This window comes from Scaptodrosophila lebanonensis, unplaced genomic scaffold (assembly GCF_003285725.1).
Source record: "Scaptodrosophila lebanonensis strain 11010-0011.00,11010-0021.00 unplaced genomic scaffold, SlebRS2 tig00000024-arrow-pilon, whole genome shotgun sequence".
NCBI lineage: Eukaryota > Metazoa > Arthropoda > Insecta > Diptera > Drosophilidae > Scaptodrosophila > Scaptodrosophila lebanonensis.
The window spans coordinates 19,452,405-19,466,407 of record NW_022060538.1 but is presented as its reverse complement, the minus strand read 5'-3'; the positions used below and the strand labels follow the sequence as shown (position 1 = coordinate 19,466,407).

Below are 14,003 nucleotides of genomic sequence, written 5' to 3'. Positions count from 1 at the left end.
TAACAATGCAAGTTTGAAATATTTGAAAAAGATTTTCTCATATCTAGTTACATAGTAATATCGCGATAATTTAATAAATACCATAGTAGAGCTATAATGTACAATACGTTATGCAAATACACATATGTATAAGTATAGATTTTAAATAAACAATTCTATATAAGTATACAAGCAATGAATCAAAACAATACGAGCAACGTGCTGAGTTCTCAGACTAAACTTTAAGCTTAAACTAAACTTTGCAACAAATAAGACGAGGAGATATAGTGCGCTTCCGCAAATACATTCATACACACGGTTACACAATTTTAAAATGCATTAGCGTCATGGAATCGTAGTTAAATGAGATTTCCTAGAGAAACACAAGCATACATATACACAATATTTACGCATACACACGAATGTTTGGTTGAGTTTATAAGCAGAAGCAGCGACAGCAACAGCAACGTCCTTTAAATGCTAACAATTCTCGGAAGCAAACTGCATTATCATATATAGCCAATAACAATCCAGAGTAAGTCACCAACTAAATCAGTTATAAAAAAATACGAATTTGAATTAGCGTTTAGCATTTGCGCGCCTTGCTGATACGCTTCGAGTCATATGCGGCAGCCGCATCCTCCTCCTGCTAATCTGAATTGGTAAGTGAGGAGCGCTGAGACTCCAGAGTGTTGGAATCGTTTCGTTGGCGCAACAAGCGCGGCTGACTGGCGGCAAAATTCGAAAAGTCCTTCATCACATCCTTGTATGTCTCATCCTCCCCGTTGTACTCATCATTGAGGCCGATCTCATCGTTCAAGCGAGTTAGTCGCAGCCTGTCGCATACACAAATTTGTTATCACCACCAATAGTTACATATGTATGTAGGTAGTAATTATATAGATATGCCTTTACTTACAGCGTTACAATATCGGCGTTCTTCTGATCCACAGCAATATCCAGCGCTTTTTTCCCATCACTCGAGGCCAGATCGTATTGGGCCTTGTGCTTCAACAATAAGTACACTTGAGCTATATGTCCTTTAGCGGTTGATATATGAAGCGCACTGTAGCCCATCTCATCAACGGCATCAATAGAGGCGCCATTAAGCAGCAAATATTCACAAGCCATCACTGATCCCGACAAGACAGCCTCATGCAGGGACGAGCGCTGGCGGTCCTGCGGATTTTTCCAGTTTTTGTCCGCTCCTAGGGCAAACGCCATGCACATTACGGGCAGATTATGCACCCGAGCCGCCTTGTATAGCATCAGATTGGCATCGAGCTGGGCAAAAGGCACCTCATCCAACGGCTCTGTATCGGACTCCCCTTCAGTGCTCTCCTGATCGGAACCCAGTATGCAGGGGGTTACATAGCTATCCAGCGCAAGCTCTTTGCCTATGTCTAGCAAGTCGTCACCCGATATACTTAACGACATCGATGGTATGTTGAGGGACTCGTCATCGTCATCTTCGTCCTCGTCCCCCGTATTCGCCGTATTATAGATGCTGGGCTCATCACTCAGTGTTTTGGGCAGAGGTCTTTGTTGTCGTCGTCGACGAAGCTTCTTCACAGTCCACTTACGTGTACTCAGAGAGAGTGTGGTGTGCTTGCCCAAGATCCCGCTTCCATCCTCTGTGCCACTGCCTCCCGCATCCCCTCCACTATCGATGGACAGCACCTCGGCCGTTTCGCTGGCCAGCAACTCCTGCGGCTTGGGCATGCTGCACACAAACCGCTTCTCTACATATTTGGCTTTTATCCAGGCCTCGCGTACGCCAATTTCACATTGTTCCGTGGGCGGCTTCAGTTCGCAGTTGTCCTCGATGCGTGCCTCGTAGATCCGATTGACCACATCATTGCCCAGCTCCATCATCACCTTTACATTCTCCGTTTCCCAGGCGTCCAGCGTCAGTGAGCGCACCTTGCTGTAATGCACGCCTAGACTGCGATGCACCCCGGAGCATTCGATGCACAATGTGATTCCGAGGTTAATAGAAGCCCAGCGGGGCTCCTGTCCACGGCAGTCGCAGCATTGCGCGTTGCCTGGTATCTTGAGAAACTCTTCCCAGTGGCTGTCGAATAAGGAATAAGGAAAAATGATCGTAAATGATTTACAGACATCAGACCATTAAACCTAGCCGATATTAATAACAGTATAAGTTCTATAAAACTCTCTAAAATACAGATCGTAATCGAATCTAGCGAAGAAGAAGTAGACTGCTCTTAAATATGGTTTTAGGATTGAGTCATGAGTTCCCAAATGCATGGAAAAGAAATTCCGTACTGGGCTTGTGATTCATTATTTTCTGCTGAAGTTCTGGGCTGAGCTCAAGTTACAGCCAGATTTAAGGCCAAAAGCATTGCAGTATTTATAAGCGAAAATTCAAGTGAAGGGAAAAGGAATACCTTCGACTAGCGGCCAGAAGGCTGAAATGCAATAGTTGATGGAAAACAACAACACTTAACAAACTAAAGATTGTAATAATAAGGAGTTCAGTAAACGAATTGGGATCTATGATACATTTAGAGTGTATATACCAGTCTTAAAGTCGAGGAAATGAATGGAATTTTGAAACATCTCAGAGTACTACTTGTATCTATCGCTACCAATGTTTTACGTGTCACTTACATTCTCCGCTTCGATGTCAGCGAATTCGGTGCATTCGTGGACTGTGGACGCGAGTGCTGTGAATCGTGTTGTATTGCCGCCCCGATACTGTGCTGTAGCGCCGATATCCACAGGGACAGCATGTCCGCCGAGTCAGCTTGCAGGATGTGCGATCTGTTTAGATGCAAGTGGAGGTCATAGGTTAATAAGCTTACGTGGCCTCTAGGTGGGCGTTTCACTCACTTGGTTGGCGAGATTACTTCAAAGCAGAATCGACGATCGCCTTCGTTAACTGGCCGCACAGTGCATATGCGCAGATCTTCCTCCATCACTGAGAACGAGTCCTCATTGCTGCGTTTTCTGCAATGCGAATCCAAATCACTTCAGCGTACAGCACGCAACAACAATTGCAACAACAACAACAACACAAGTTTATGTACGTTAGAACAGAAAATCAAAATGGCAAACAAAAGTAAGGTGGTTAAGGGTGAGGAGCAAGCAATGAGAGCAGGTCAGCTAAAGCATATATATAAAAAATTAAGTTCGATTTATACGAAGCACCAAAAACATGATATCGGACTCAATCAATCCGAATGTAAGTATCAGTAATATGAAATGACATTCTTTTTACAATGTAGTGTAACAATTTATAAACAAATTATATAAACATTATACACAACTGAAAAGTAAATGTTCTGGAGATATGATAACATGCATGCTTTTAAACTGTAAGCTGTGCACATGAGTGACCAAAAGTTGTTGCATGTAAATAATAATTGAAGAATGTATATACTTTTTGAGTCTCATAGACATTTTGGGTTCCGAAACTTGTCTCCAATTGAAATCAGTTAATTGGGGCTTCGCATGTTCGCTTATTAATGTGCCTCACTCACCTATAGACGAGCTGATTTTCGCTCAAGTAGAACCAGCGCCGGCACCACGTCTTGAAGCCCTTTGACTTCTTCTTGAACAGATAGCCCTCGACCTTGTGTGAGGCGCTATTCGTGTTGGTGTCGCAATAACGATTCACGCTCATATGTCGATTCTGCATTGCTTTCTCCAACTGTTGATAATCACCGCGTATCACATTCAAGTCGTCGGTGATGTTCTTGAAGAACTCATCAAAGTCGTTGCACAAATCGAAGCCTTGGTGGTAATAAGTCACGCACGCCTGATAATAGTCCAGCAACTAGCCAAGTAATATGAAAGAACGCGCTCTATTAATATGGGAATGGCCTTTAAACAATAGTTTCAATTGTTTTATTAGTACAGCTTTTCACCACAGCACATCCGAAACCATAGCCACTTGACAGTGAACTGAAATCAGCAATGAGCCAACTGACTCACTGATCACTTACTTCGATATGTATTTATCGCAGCAGTGACGTCATAACAATAACAATACTTGTGCCGTTAAGTTATTTATGCGACGCCCGATTCATTCATGTGCCAGCTACCCAATAGATAAGACCGATAGCGACTCGACTTAGGTTACTTAAATGCTGTCCCCCCGACTCACCGTCGACAGTATCGATGGCACCTTTCGTGACTGCACCAACGTTATATAGTTGACGTAGTCCAGGGCGGTGTGTTGGAAACATGACTTGGACGCCGACAGAATGTTGGCTGCCTCCTGAACCTCCTGCGGTCGATTTTTGCTCGCCTAATTGGAAAGAACAATTTGAGTGAATATAAAAGCCTTAAAATGAATGCGGAAACATCTGAGAACTTGCTGATGGTCCTTAATTAAAATATGTGTGAATATATAAGAGCCCCGTAAATAAGGAAATTCTAGAATGAATCAGCTTCAAAGTATTGAAAGGTGAGTTCAAAGAATTTGATGGCCATTATAGAATCAACTGAAGCGAAGCACTGTTAAAGTTTTAATTAAGTGCTGCAATTCAAATGCAATGCCATTCAGATATGTTGTTAATTTATGATATTTCTTCCAACTTTACGATTTTATTTGAGTTTGAAACTCTTCGAATCGAAAATAATAATCATGTGCTGCAAACAGATAGTTCTTATATACTTGTATGTAATATAAAGTATATTATTTATCTATAAGAGGGTTCTTTACCTGCGCGTTCTTTATCAAAGCATTGTCATAGCCCTCGGACACCTTTAGAAAGTGTCCCTTGTAGTCTTTCACCTGATTGATGTCGTCTTTGACGAACACGTTGAGATTTTTCAATACAGTACGTGAAGCCTGATCCAATAAAATCGTATGAAACTTGTTCATTTCCTACAAAATATAAAATACGTATTAAATATGTCAGTTATTAAAGTTTAAGCTGAGCGCGTGATGTAATGCCCGCAGCGACCAACCTGGAAGCAATGAATCAGCTTGCCGAGCGCATTGTGCGCATTTTTATTATCGAGAAAATGCTGTTGCAAGTCCCATAAGGACATGGCAAATGCGCTGCAAAAAAGACGCATTATGTAAATAAAAGCCGGATAAATATGTACATATATATACAAGTATATACATATGTATGTCTGCACGCTGAGAGCGATAATTGCGCAGTTACCTCTGATTCTTGACATATTCTTTGCCTGAGTCCACAGCCACATTGCACAGCTTGATGATTTTTTCCAACTTCTGTTCCAAGTGCTCAATGTCGGCCTCCTCCTTGGACACAAATTGTCTGTGAGAGGTGGGGAAGGGTGTTGAGAATTAATTGAAAACGTTAGCAAAATGTGTAAACAACATGAACGCTCCCGAGACAGAGTCAGAGACAAAGCCATGGCTTTTGTCAGGCCCATCAGCAGCGCCTGTCAGTGCCGATTAACTTTTCCTCTGCTCAAAACAAATATTATCTGGGTGTTTAATCGAAGAGAACAGCACCAGACAGCAACTGTCAGCAGGGCAGCCGGCATCGACACCATACCAATATATATATGTATGTATGTATGTATAGAGGAGGGGCAAGGGTGGCCTACTCAGCTGCTTTCGTTGGCTGTCACTTGTTTATGTTGACTGTTTAATTTATGCTGCTTACGTAGTGGAACTAAATGATTATTTGTGTTGCTAATTAAATGGGAGAGATCCGAACGACTTGCGCGGCTTTTGATTTTGATTTTTTTTGTTGTCAAAAACCAGAATTAAACATAACTTTAGTTTTAGCGTAGAAAGAACCTGTTGAGTGACTGTGAAAGCTATTGATTTTTTGTTGCTTTTTTAGCAGCGGCACCAAGCATTGCAATTAAAGCAGCTACATATGTATGTATTTATGTGTACGTATTTGTACAAATGTATAAACGAAAACGAAATTTGCCAAGAGCAGGTTAAAAACGACTTCATGTTGTTATTTATGGTTTTGTGGTTGGTGGTGGAGCGAAAGCTCTGTTTAGGCGAGATTAGGCCAGAGAACCAATTTAGGTGAAATCTTATCAATCTTTGTCTCGAAGAGACAAGCAATAAATGTTGAAGAAAACTTCCAAAGTAACAACAATTTAGCTATGAAAATGCTGTCGAAAGTGTAGAAAAAAAGCGCATTCCAAAGTGCTGACTGTATATAACTGGATGTCAAGTGTGAAGCTTGTTCGATGGATGATTAAGCACAACTAACAATAACAACAATAATGTAGCTAAATTTGAGCTGTGGTGCTGTGATGACTATGACAGGGTTAGGCGAGGGCAGGAAGCCACGAAGCTGCTGTGATAGCGCCAAACAACGACAAGTCACGCTATACATATACATGTATGTATATACCTAAGTACGTCTATATATACTTTATGTATAAGCGTAAACCCTAACAATTTTACAAGCTGCCTCCTTTTTCGAAATGCGCCTCCCTGTCTCAGCCAGCAAAGCATGAATGAATGTAAATATGGCAAATTCGCAAGCCAAGTACGGAAATAGAACACCAATTGACGTTGTTAGACAAACAAATGGGAGCGTCCGTTGGTTTGGAACGGTGCGGGTTTTGTGGTAAAAAGGGGAGTTTAGTAATGTTGTAATATCTGAATACATAGGAACACAAATATTGATGGAAAAGGGAAAGCTGGTCAGCAATACGCACCTGAATCTTGGCGTATCCTTTAGACATTCCTCAAATTCAATTGTGGCGCGCATTATTACACATAAACACTCATACACACACTGTGTTGGCCAAGCACTTGCACAGTTGGCTATTTACAAATTTGAGATATGGGTGCCTTAATATTTGGCTTTTCAGCTGTTGCTTCTAATTGATTTGCGCTCGAATTGCTCGAGCTACTTTGCTCTAGATAGCTCTTAATTATGACCAGCTTAGCGGGAATGGGGCGCTCATATTTTCAACATACATCACGCGGGAACACACACAATTAACAATAATTAATTTTTACACAATTAAACATGAATTACACGGACACAAAATTACACGGACACAATTTCCGACGCACAACAACAACAATAGTAAATTTACTCAGTACTCACTTTCTTCTACTCACACAAAAATGTACTAAAAGAGCCCCAAAGATAAGTGCTGTAAAATGCGGTCAAAATGGTCAGCATTTTGATATTGTGCACACTGCACACATTTCATTGTTCTGCCTTAGCGATGGCACCATCGTGAAGTTTGTATCACGATAATAATTAATTTTTGTCTTAATAACAGCCGTCAGTATGCTACTAAAGAATTATTGTATGTTTTAGAAATGTATCTATTTTTATGTTTATAATACATTGCATTTGTATACAGGACGATTTTGGTCTAATTTGTAGCCTGTACTAAAAAAGTTGTAGCGCGCTTTTTAACATTTTATTATCACGTGACTCTTAATTGCACGACTCGGTGAACAAACTTCCAGATATTTTTTGTTGCCCATCTCTATTCTGCTAACTTCCTCTTGCTTGGTGCTGTTTTTGTGTAGTTATAGCTGCATTTCTTCATAAAAAAGTAATTGTTATTCAATGCACGCACTCTGTACATGGCATTTGAATGTTCACAGTGCAAGTTTCTTTTATAAAACAATGGAAACAAAACGCTAAATATGAATTTTAGATACCAAATGGTCAAATAAGCCGACGTCGCTGCCTCCGTTCTCTTCATGTTTACTCTTTGCCTTAAGTTCTATTTGCGTTTCGCGTTTACTTCAACCTGGTTAATTTGCATAAATTTCCCTGGCGTTTCGTCGTAAATTTGCGTCATAAACCAGAACGTGTATTTGTCGCAGTTACTTAGCAAGTGTTTGTGTCCGTTGTGTATGTGTGTGTGTGTGCAGTAGAAGCTGTGGCTGTAACGACAAGTGCACGCGAATACGCCCCCCTTTTGTTGTTGGTACGCATACCAACACACACCCACAATCCTACGTCGCGCCACGCCAGGAAGCGTTGACCTGACCTATTGGCGCTCACAGCTGAAACAGAAGCAGTAGCAGCGGAATGTGGAAGTGCCACAAGTGCGGCAAACCCGTTTACTTTGGTAATTGAGATGCAGATACATATAAATACACATACAAACAGACATACATACATACATATGTACCGCATGTTCAAAGTGCATGCTGGAGATGCGCGTGCCATTGTTTAGATAACATACATTCTACATACATTCACACGGATATACATAGGTATATTTATGTATATATTATTTATTTATTTCGATTTGTTCTGTTTAACACAGCGGAACGTAAACAATCATTGGGCTACGATTGGCATCCAGAATGTTTGCGTTGCGATGAGTGCGGCAAGCGTCTAAACCCTGGTCAGCATGCTGAGGTAAATACCAAATTTAATTTTGTGCAATATGTATATATGTATGTATATACGACATACAGATGAATACAACATATGTATATGTATGTACATACAGTACAGTCATTTGGTATACATATGTACATATATGAATTCTGCATCTGGTTTTCCATTAGCATAAAGGAGTGCCTTACTGTCATGTGCCCTGTTATGGCGCGCTGTTCGGACCACAATTGTTTGGCCACGGCACGCGCGTTGAGTCACACAAAAGTTATGGAGTTAAAGGTGCACAAAAGCCCGTGGCTCAAGGCAATGGACCCTCACTGCCGAGAGATCATTTAGAGTCTAAGCTCAAGGTATGTAACAATAAATAATTAATAGTTTCTATGTCCTTCCCATGAGTAAGCACTCATATCATTATATTATGCAGGTTTACAACCAATTTTACGACAATAAAAGTCTGGAAATACGCAGTCGCGAGGTGAACAATCGACTCATATTGGAGGGTGCTTTGCGTGTTTATTGGGGCGTGCAGGGTGTTATACATCTGAAGGAGGACGATGATCAACGCACCTTTGTCGTACGGAAACGCAATTCGTGTCGCTCATCCAAGGCGGCAGATGTAAGTTGTTTTATTTTTTTGTGTTGCGACATTGCAAATACTTGTTCACAATTATTAACAATTTGCACTTCAGGACAGCACGTCCGACAAGGAAAACGAAGGTAGTGAATCCCTGGCTGCACCCACAACGACAGCCAGTGAGGTTGAAGGTCTTTCGACAGACATATCGCTATCGGAGAGCATGACGTTTGATTCGTGCAGTTTAAATGAGGTCTCCGAATTGCCCACAACACCTGAAGATGCATCGGCTAATACGGCAACGGGCGGTGGAGCTGGTAGTCATGTCAATGGTTGCGTAAACAACGACGAGGACGACCAAGAAACCACTACGACGGATTCATCAAACACTCTAATTGGATCGGATGTCAGTGCTAATACCAACAGCACCAACTGTGTATCCTGCACATTGCCTTCAAAGCTAGACAAACTAGAGAAATTGGATTGGGATGAGATCGATGATTTACTGCAGGTGGAGAGACAACATAATGACAAGGATAAAATGTACGAAACGATGCCCGTCAAGTTGCCTTCTTCGTCGTCGACATCGTCCAGTGATAGCTCACCCACGAAGACGAATTCAGCACAAAATAGCACGGATAGCACTAATCCAAATGATACATCGATGCCCACTTCGACTGCCACGCAAAACAACAATAATAGCAACACCTCGAGCACAACAACCAACTCTACACCGACGGAGACTTCGTCTGATGACTTTATGACGGCTACAGCTTCATTGACTACCAATACGAATACACAAAATACGACGACAATCACAACTACAACCACTTCGTTGGATAATTATGAGACCTCCGACGATGCGACGCTCAAAGCCATGGACTTTGAGGATTTTAAACGAAGCGTACATCAAGATTACGTAAATGGTGCCAATTCTTTTCAAGAACACAACGACGATACGCTCAAGCGCAATCAACCCATTGATCCCTCTCGCATACACGACTCTTTGAAGCTCTATGGTGAAAATTCAGCCATGAGCAAAAGCTTTAATTGTGAGCATGCCTTGCGCTCCATAGATCCCAACTTCATCAACGACACAATGAATTTAAGAAGTAGTGTTGACTCCGCCCGCTCTTCACAGCGTCAATATGCGCTGCAGAAAAGTGGTTCCGCCTCTCATGCTGTCAGCCGGGATAACAATAATCAGCAACATAAAATAAACCCTTCAATTCAGCGTGGGCGTCAGGTCTTCGAGAAGGGGATAAATCGCTCCAAGTCAGGACCTTCATGCTTCGTTTACTCCGATAGTGATGACGACGAGTCAACATTGCGACCGCAAAGAATGGCAACAATAAGACGCAGCGATGTGCCTCAACGCTTCATACAAATCCAAATGAACTGCTATGCCAAAGAAGGGGCCAGCGAGGGTGAATCAAGTCGTAATGAAGCCCCGTCCATAACGAATAGTGGCGCAGTGGCCGGCGATGAGCTGACGCAGACGGAGGAGCTGTTTACGGCTTCTGCGGGGACTCCGGCGAATGATGTTGCGAATTCTGAGCAGCCGCTGCACGTAACGGAGGATGGTGTGGTTCTTCGAAGACCGCCACGCACGGGGGCAGCAGCAATTAAACGACGCAGTGGCAATAGGCGGTAAGTTTCCCTACGGAAAAGCTTTATTTTAAAATTTGATATACTTTTTGAAATATGTCTTCGCTATTCAAGTTTTCCTTTTGGCTGCACATGTTTGATATATAAATATGTCATTTGATAACTACAACAAGCCATAATATTTTTAAAACGGCCCATAAAATGTTTAAAGATATCCACTTTTGTTTGCACATATTTCTTATTTGTTTTTCAAAACTTTACAATCTTTACAGTTCTCGCACAAAGCTGAAACGTCGCTGTTCCATTAATGGACATTTCTACAATCGGGAAACTTCGTTTTTTACGCCTCCGCACGGCTCACAAATGTCCGTGTGGGTAACATCTTTGGTCACCACACAGGAGGTTATTAATTTGGTGCTGGAGAAGTATAAAGTAGACAGTGCGCCAGAGAATTTCTCACTCTTTATCATACGCGACAATGGTGAACAAAAACGACTCAAGGATAATGAATATCCGCTTATTACGCGTGTCACGCTCGGTCCGCACGAGGACGTCGCACGTTTGTTTTTGATGGATTCGCGCAAAACTGATGAAATCAGGCAAGTAATTAATGCCAGCCACTTTAAATTACTCTTTTAACACACGCTCTGTTCACAGCAATGAGGTTGCTCAATTTTTGAATCTATCCCTCCCCGAGTGCCGTTCTATTTTGGATCGCTACGATCAGGAAATGGCACGTGAAGTGGCCAAAATAAAAGAAAGGTACAGTTTTTTTTTTACAATTAAGGAATGAGAAAGAAAACGTCCACAAATATTTTCAATTTATAAAGGGTATATTTGTACAAAATATGTAATAGGGGAAGGAAGCATCTCCAACCCCTTAACGTACATATATTCATAATCATCATAACGAGAGAAATCGATGCAGCCATGTCCGTCTGCATGGATTCCAGATATATCAGAATCAAGACAACACTTTGGTGAATTAACGACGGACATTGTCTACTAGGGGAATGAATACAAGTAATACTCTTTTTTTTTGTATTTGGAAAATAGTGAAAGATAATCTGTTATATGTGATACCCATTAAAAAGGGAGTATTAGAAGATAAATTGGGCGCCAATTATTGACTTAAGAGAGTTTTTAGCAGACTTTGAAAATATGGAATAGTATTTTAAATTTGTTTGGCTCATTTGTTTAACTGTCTGTAACGTCCTTTCGTTCTTTCCAGATATGCTGAACTGCGTCGTCGAATTGTGTCGCGCATGGAATCTCTGAAAGTTCATTTATAAATTGAGTCTCAATAAATTTGGATTGAATATTTTTATACACGCAGCCATAATATTTAAGCATAAAAGTTGCAATAGTCGTATCAGACGATGCTACAAATGTAATTTTACGTAGCAGCGAAATGAACATTTAGTCAAAATTAAGGCGCTAAAATCAAACGGCAATGACCAATTGGCAATTGCACAAACCAGTGAAAAGAAAAAGAACAGGTCGCATTATTTTCCAACCAACTCCGGACTCTTTTCTATCCTAAATACTAACAATTTCCAGGCAATTCCATTAAAAAGCAATTAAGACTTGTAATTAACCAAAAAATAATTATTAATTATATATCGTGTATTTTTGTTTATGTTGCAAATCAGAATATTATGATTTAACAAATAATGTAACGAACAAACACTAAAAAGTGAATGTGTAATGATTAACACTTAGGCAGAACAAATATAAATAGATTTTAACGAATACGTAATAAAGAAGTAAATAGAAAGGAATATCGAAATCAATTTTAATAAGTCAGTGAACAAATTTGTAAATTTATATACATAAATATATACAAACATGAATAATAGCAAGCAAAATAAATTCAACTAATGCTGTTATATGCCTGCTGCAATTCTCTTCACACAAAAACTGTAAGCAATCACAAAATTACCAAAACTACGAAGAGCAACTAAGTATTTAAAATAAAATAGGTACCATACGGACTTGTTGATTGAAAATCATTTTGAGATCAAATTAAATTCAAATTTAACAGAGAAAGATGTGAGTGCAGCCATTTATTTTCTTCATGTTTGTTGTTTGGGGTTACATTAAATTTTAAAGCTGTCGTTTCGAATACTGCTGCCAAAAAACTAAATCGGCCATGAATGACCAGCCAGCAACAACAATAACAAGCCATACAATGAGTCCTGCTGAACAAGTCCAGCATTTGCCAACAAAAAGCGGCACAAGTGTGAGTTGAAGAACTCAAAAGCAGCCATGGCGCCAAAGTTCAGAAAAAGGGGAACACACACACATACAAAAGACATACACAGAAACACACATGAGCAGCAGTAGGAACGTTAAAGCAAAGCCGTCATCAAAGCACAAGTCAATGATGCCATTAAAATAGAGACTAGAATCTGGGCTGTCGGGCACTCAAAGAGCGTAGGCATACCAAAGGCAAACATGCACACCCACTTTGTATCTGTGTGTACATGTGTATGTGTATTTGGGTGTGTGTGTGTGCCGCTTTGGCTATTAATTTGAAACTGACATAGCCTACAGGGCACCATTGACTATGTGACGACGGCAAGCCTGCGAGCCTGCGGAGCCTGCGAGGCGCTGACGCGTTAAATGGTTACGGGGTTTCCCGGCTACTGTCGCAGGAGGGGAGGAGGGCAGCATCCTCATCATCATCATCTGCGGCGGTTGCAGCGTCCAAGTGTGCCACCAGCTTCAATACATACAAATCAGCGACAGCAACAACAATAACTACGCAAGACTACGACAACTATTGAGGTCCGTTCGGGACTGGCGCGTTAGGCGCCGTCAGTGGCCAGTAGGTTCACGACCCGCAGCTAGCCAACAAAGTGCGCCAAAGCGCGACATTCTAAGAGCGCGCCAAACTCTAAGAGCGCAGGAAAATCGATTTAATGAGCTGGGCAGGTGGGGAAGGGAGTGTGGTTCGCTGGTGCTATGCAAGCTTGCATCCGCTCTGGGTGGGTTGCTCTGGAAGTATTTTGGGCAGTTATTGCTCGCGCCTTCTCCCAGTGAGACAGCGCATGCCCAGTGGCCTACACTGCGATAAAAAGTGTCTAATGCTCTAATTATGAAAGTAAATTGGAACAGGGTTCGGTTTTATTGTACACTTTACCCGCAAAATATAAACATAATACAAGTTACATATCCAAAGAAAACCGTACTAACGAAATTTAATTCTAGAATCACTCAAGAGGGCATTTTTCATTTCCGTTTGTTTACACATTCCATCTCGTTTTGCAGTGCAATTAACAGTCGAGCCATCAATCTATGAATCTAAATCTATGGTATGAGCAGTGTAGTGCGCTTGCCTCGCGCAGCATAACCGCTTTTCAATTCTTTTTTTTTTTGAGCCCAGAAGTAGGCAAAGGAGTTATTTTGGTTCTCTTCTGTTTGGTTGTTCCTATTTCGTAGGATTTATCGCCCTCTGGTGGATAGTGAAAGTGGTAACGTCATCAAGAATTTCTTTTGGTATGACACTCGTTGTCAAAGGACGGAAGAAAGGAGGAATT

The 14,003-nt window shown here is 41.2% G+C and overlaps 2 protein-coding genes across 3 annotated transcripts; one reads left to right on the top strand and one right to left on the bottom strand.

The window, feature by feature from the left end:
- Nucleotides 1-49: 49 nt before the first annotated feature.
- On the bottom strand, nucleotides 50-6,949 carry LOC115620889 (arf-GAP with coiled-coil, ANK repeat and PH domain-containing protein 2). Of its 2 annotated transcripts, none has more exons than XM_030514371.1 (10): nucleotides 6,616-6,949; nucleotides 5,121-5,237; nucleotides 4,918-5,011; nucleotides 4,670-4,834; nucleotides 4,109-4,252; nucleotides 3,483-3,778; nucleotides 2,833-2,970; nucleotides 2,611-2,763; nucleotides 899-2,053; nucleotides 50-815 (listed from the first exon to the last, which is right to left on the bottom strand). In XM_030514371.1, exons 1-10 carry the CDS (start codon nucleotides 6,666-6,668, stop codon nucleotides 629-631), a joined length of 2,502 nt encoding a protein of 833 aa, XP_030370231.1. In that variant the 5' UTR covers nucleotides 6,669-6,949; the 3' UTR covers nucleotides 50-628. The 2 variants fall into 2 exon arrangements, with proteins under 2 accessions (XP_030370231.1, XP_030370232.1); XM_030514372.1 differs by having other exon boundaries at nucleotides 52-815; nucleotides 2,833-2,949; nucleotides 6,616-6,948.
- Nucleotides 6,950-7,463: 514 nt separating this feature from the next.
- Nucleotides 7,464-12,510, top strand: LOC115620330 (serine-rich adhesin for platelets). The gene is made up of 8 exons (XM_030513526.1): nucleotides 7,464-8,001; nucleotides 8,203-8,297; nucleotides 8,450-8,629; nucleotides 8,704-8,895; nucleotides 8,969-10,503; nucleotides 10,734-11,060; nucleotides 11,119-11,223; nucleotides 11,693-12,510. Exons 1-8 carry the CDS (start codon nucleotides 7,962-7,964, stop codon nucleotides 11,751-11,753), a joined length of 2,535 nt encoding a protein of 844 aa, XP_030369386.1. The 5' UTR covers nucleotides 7,464-7,961; the 3' UTR covers nucleotides 11,754-12,510.
- Nucleotides 12,511-14,003: the final 1,493 nt, after the last annotated feature.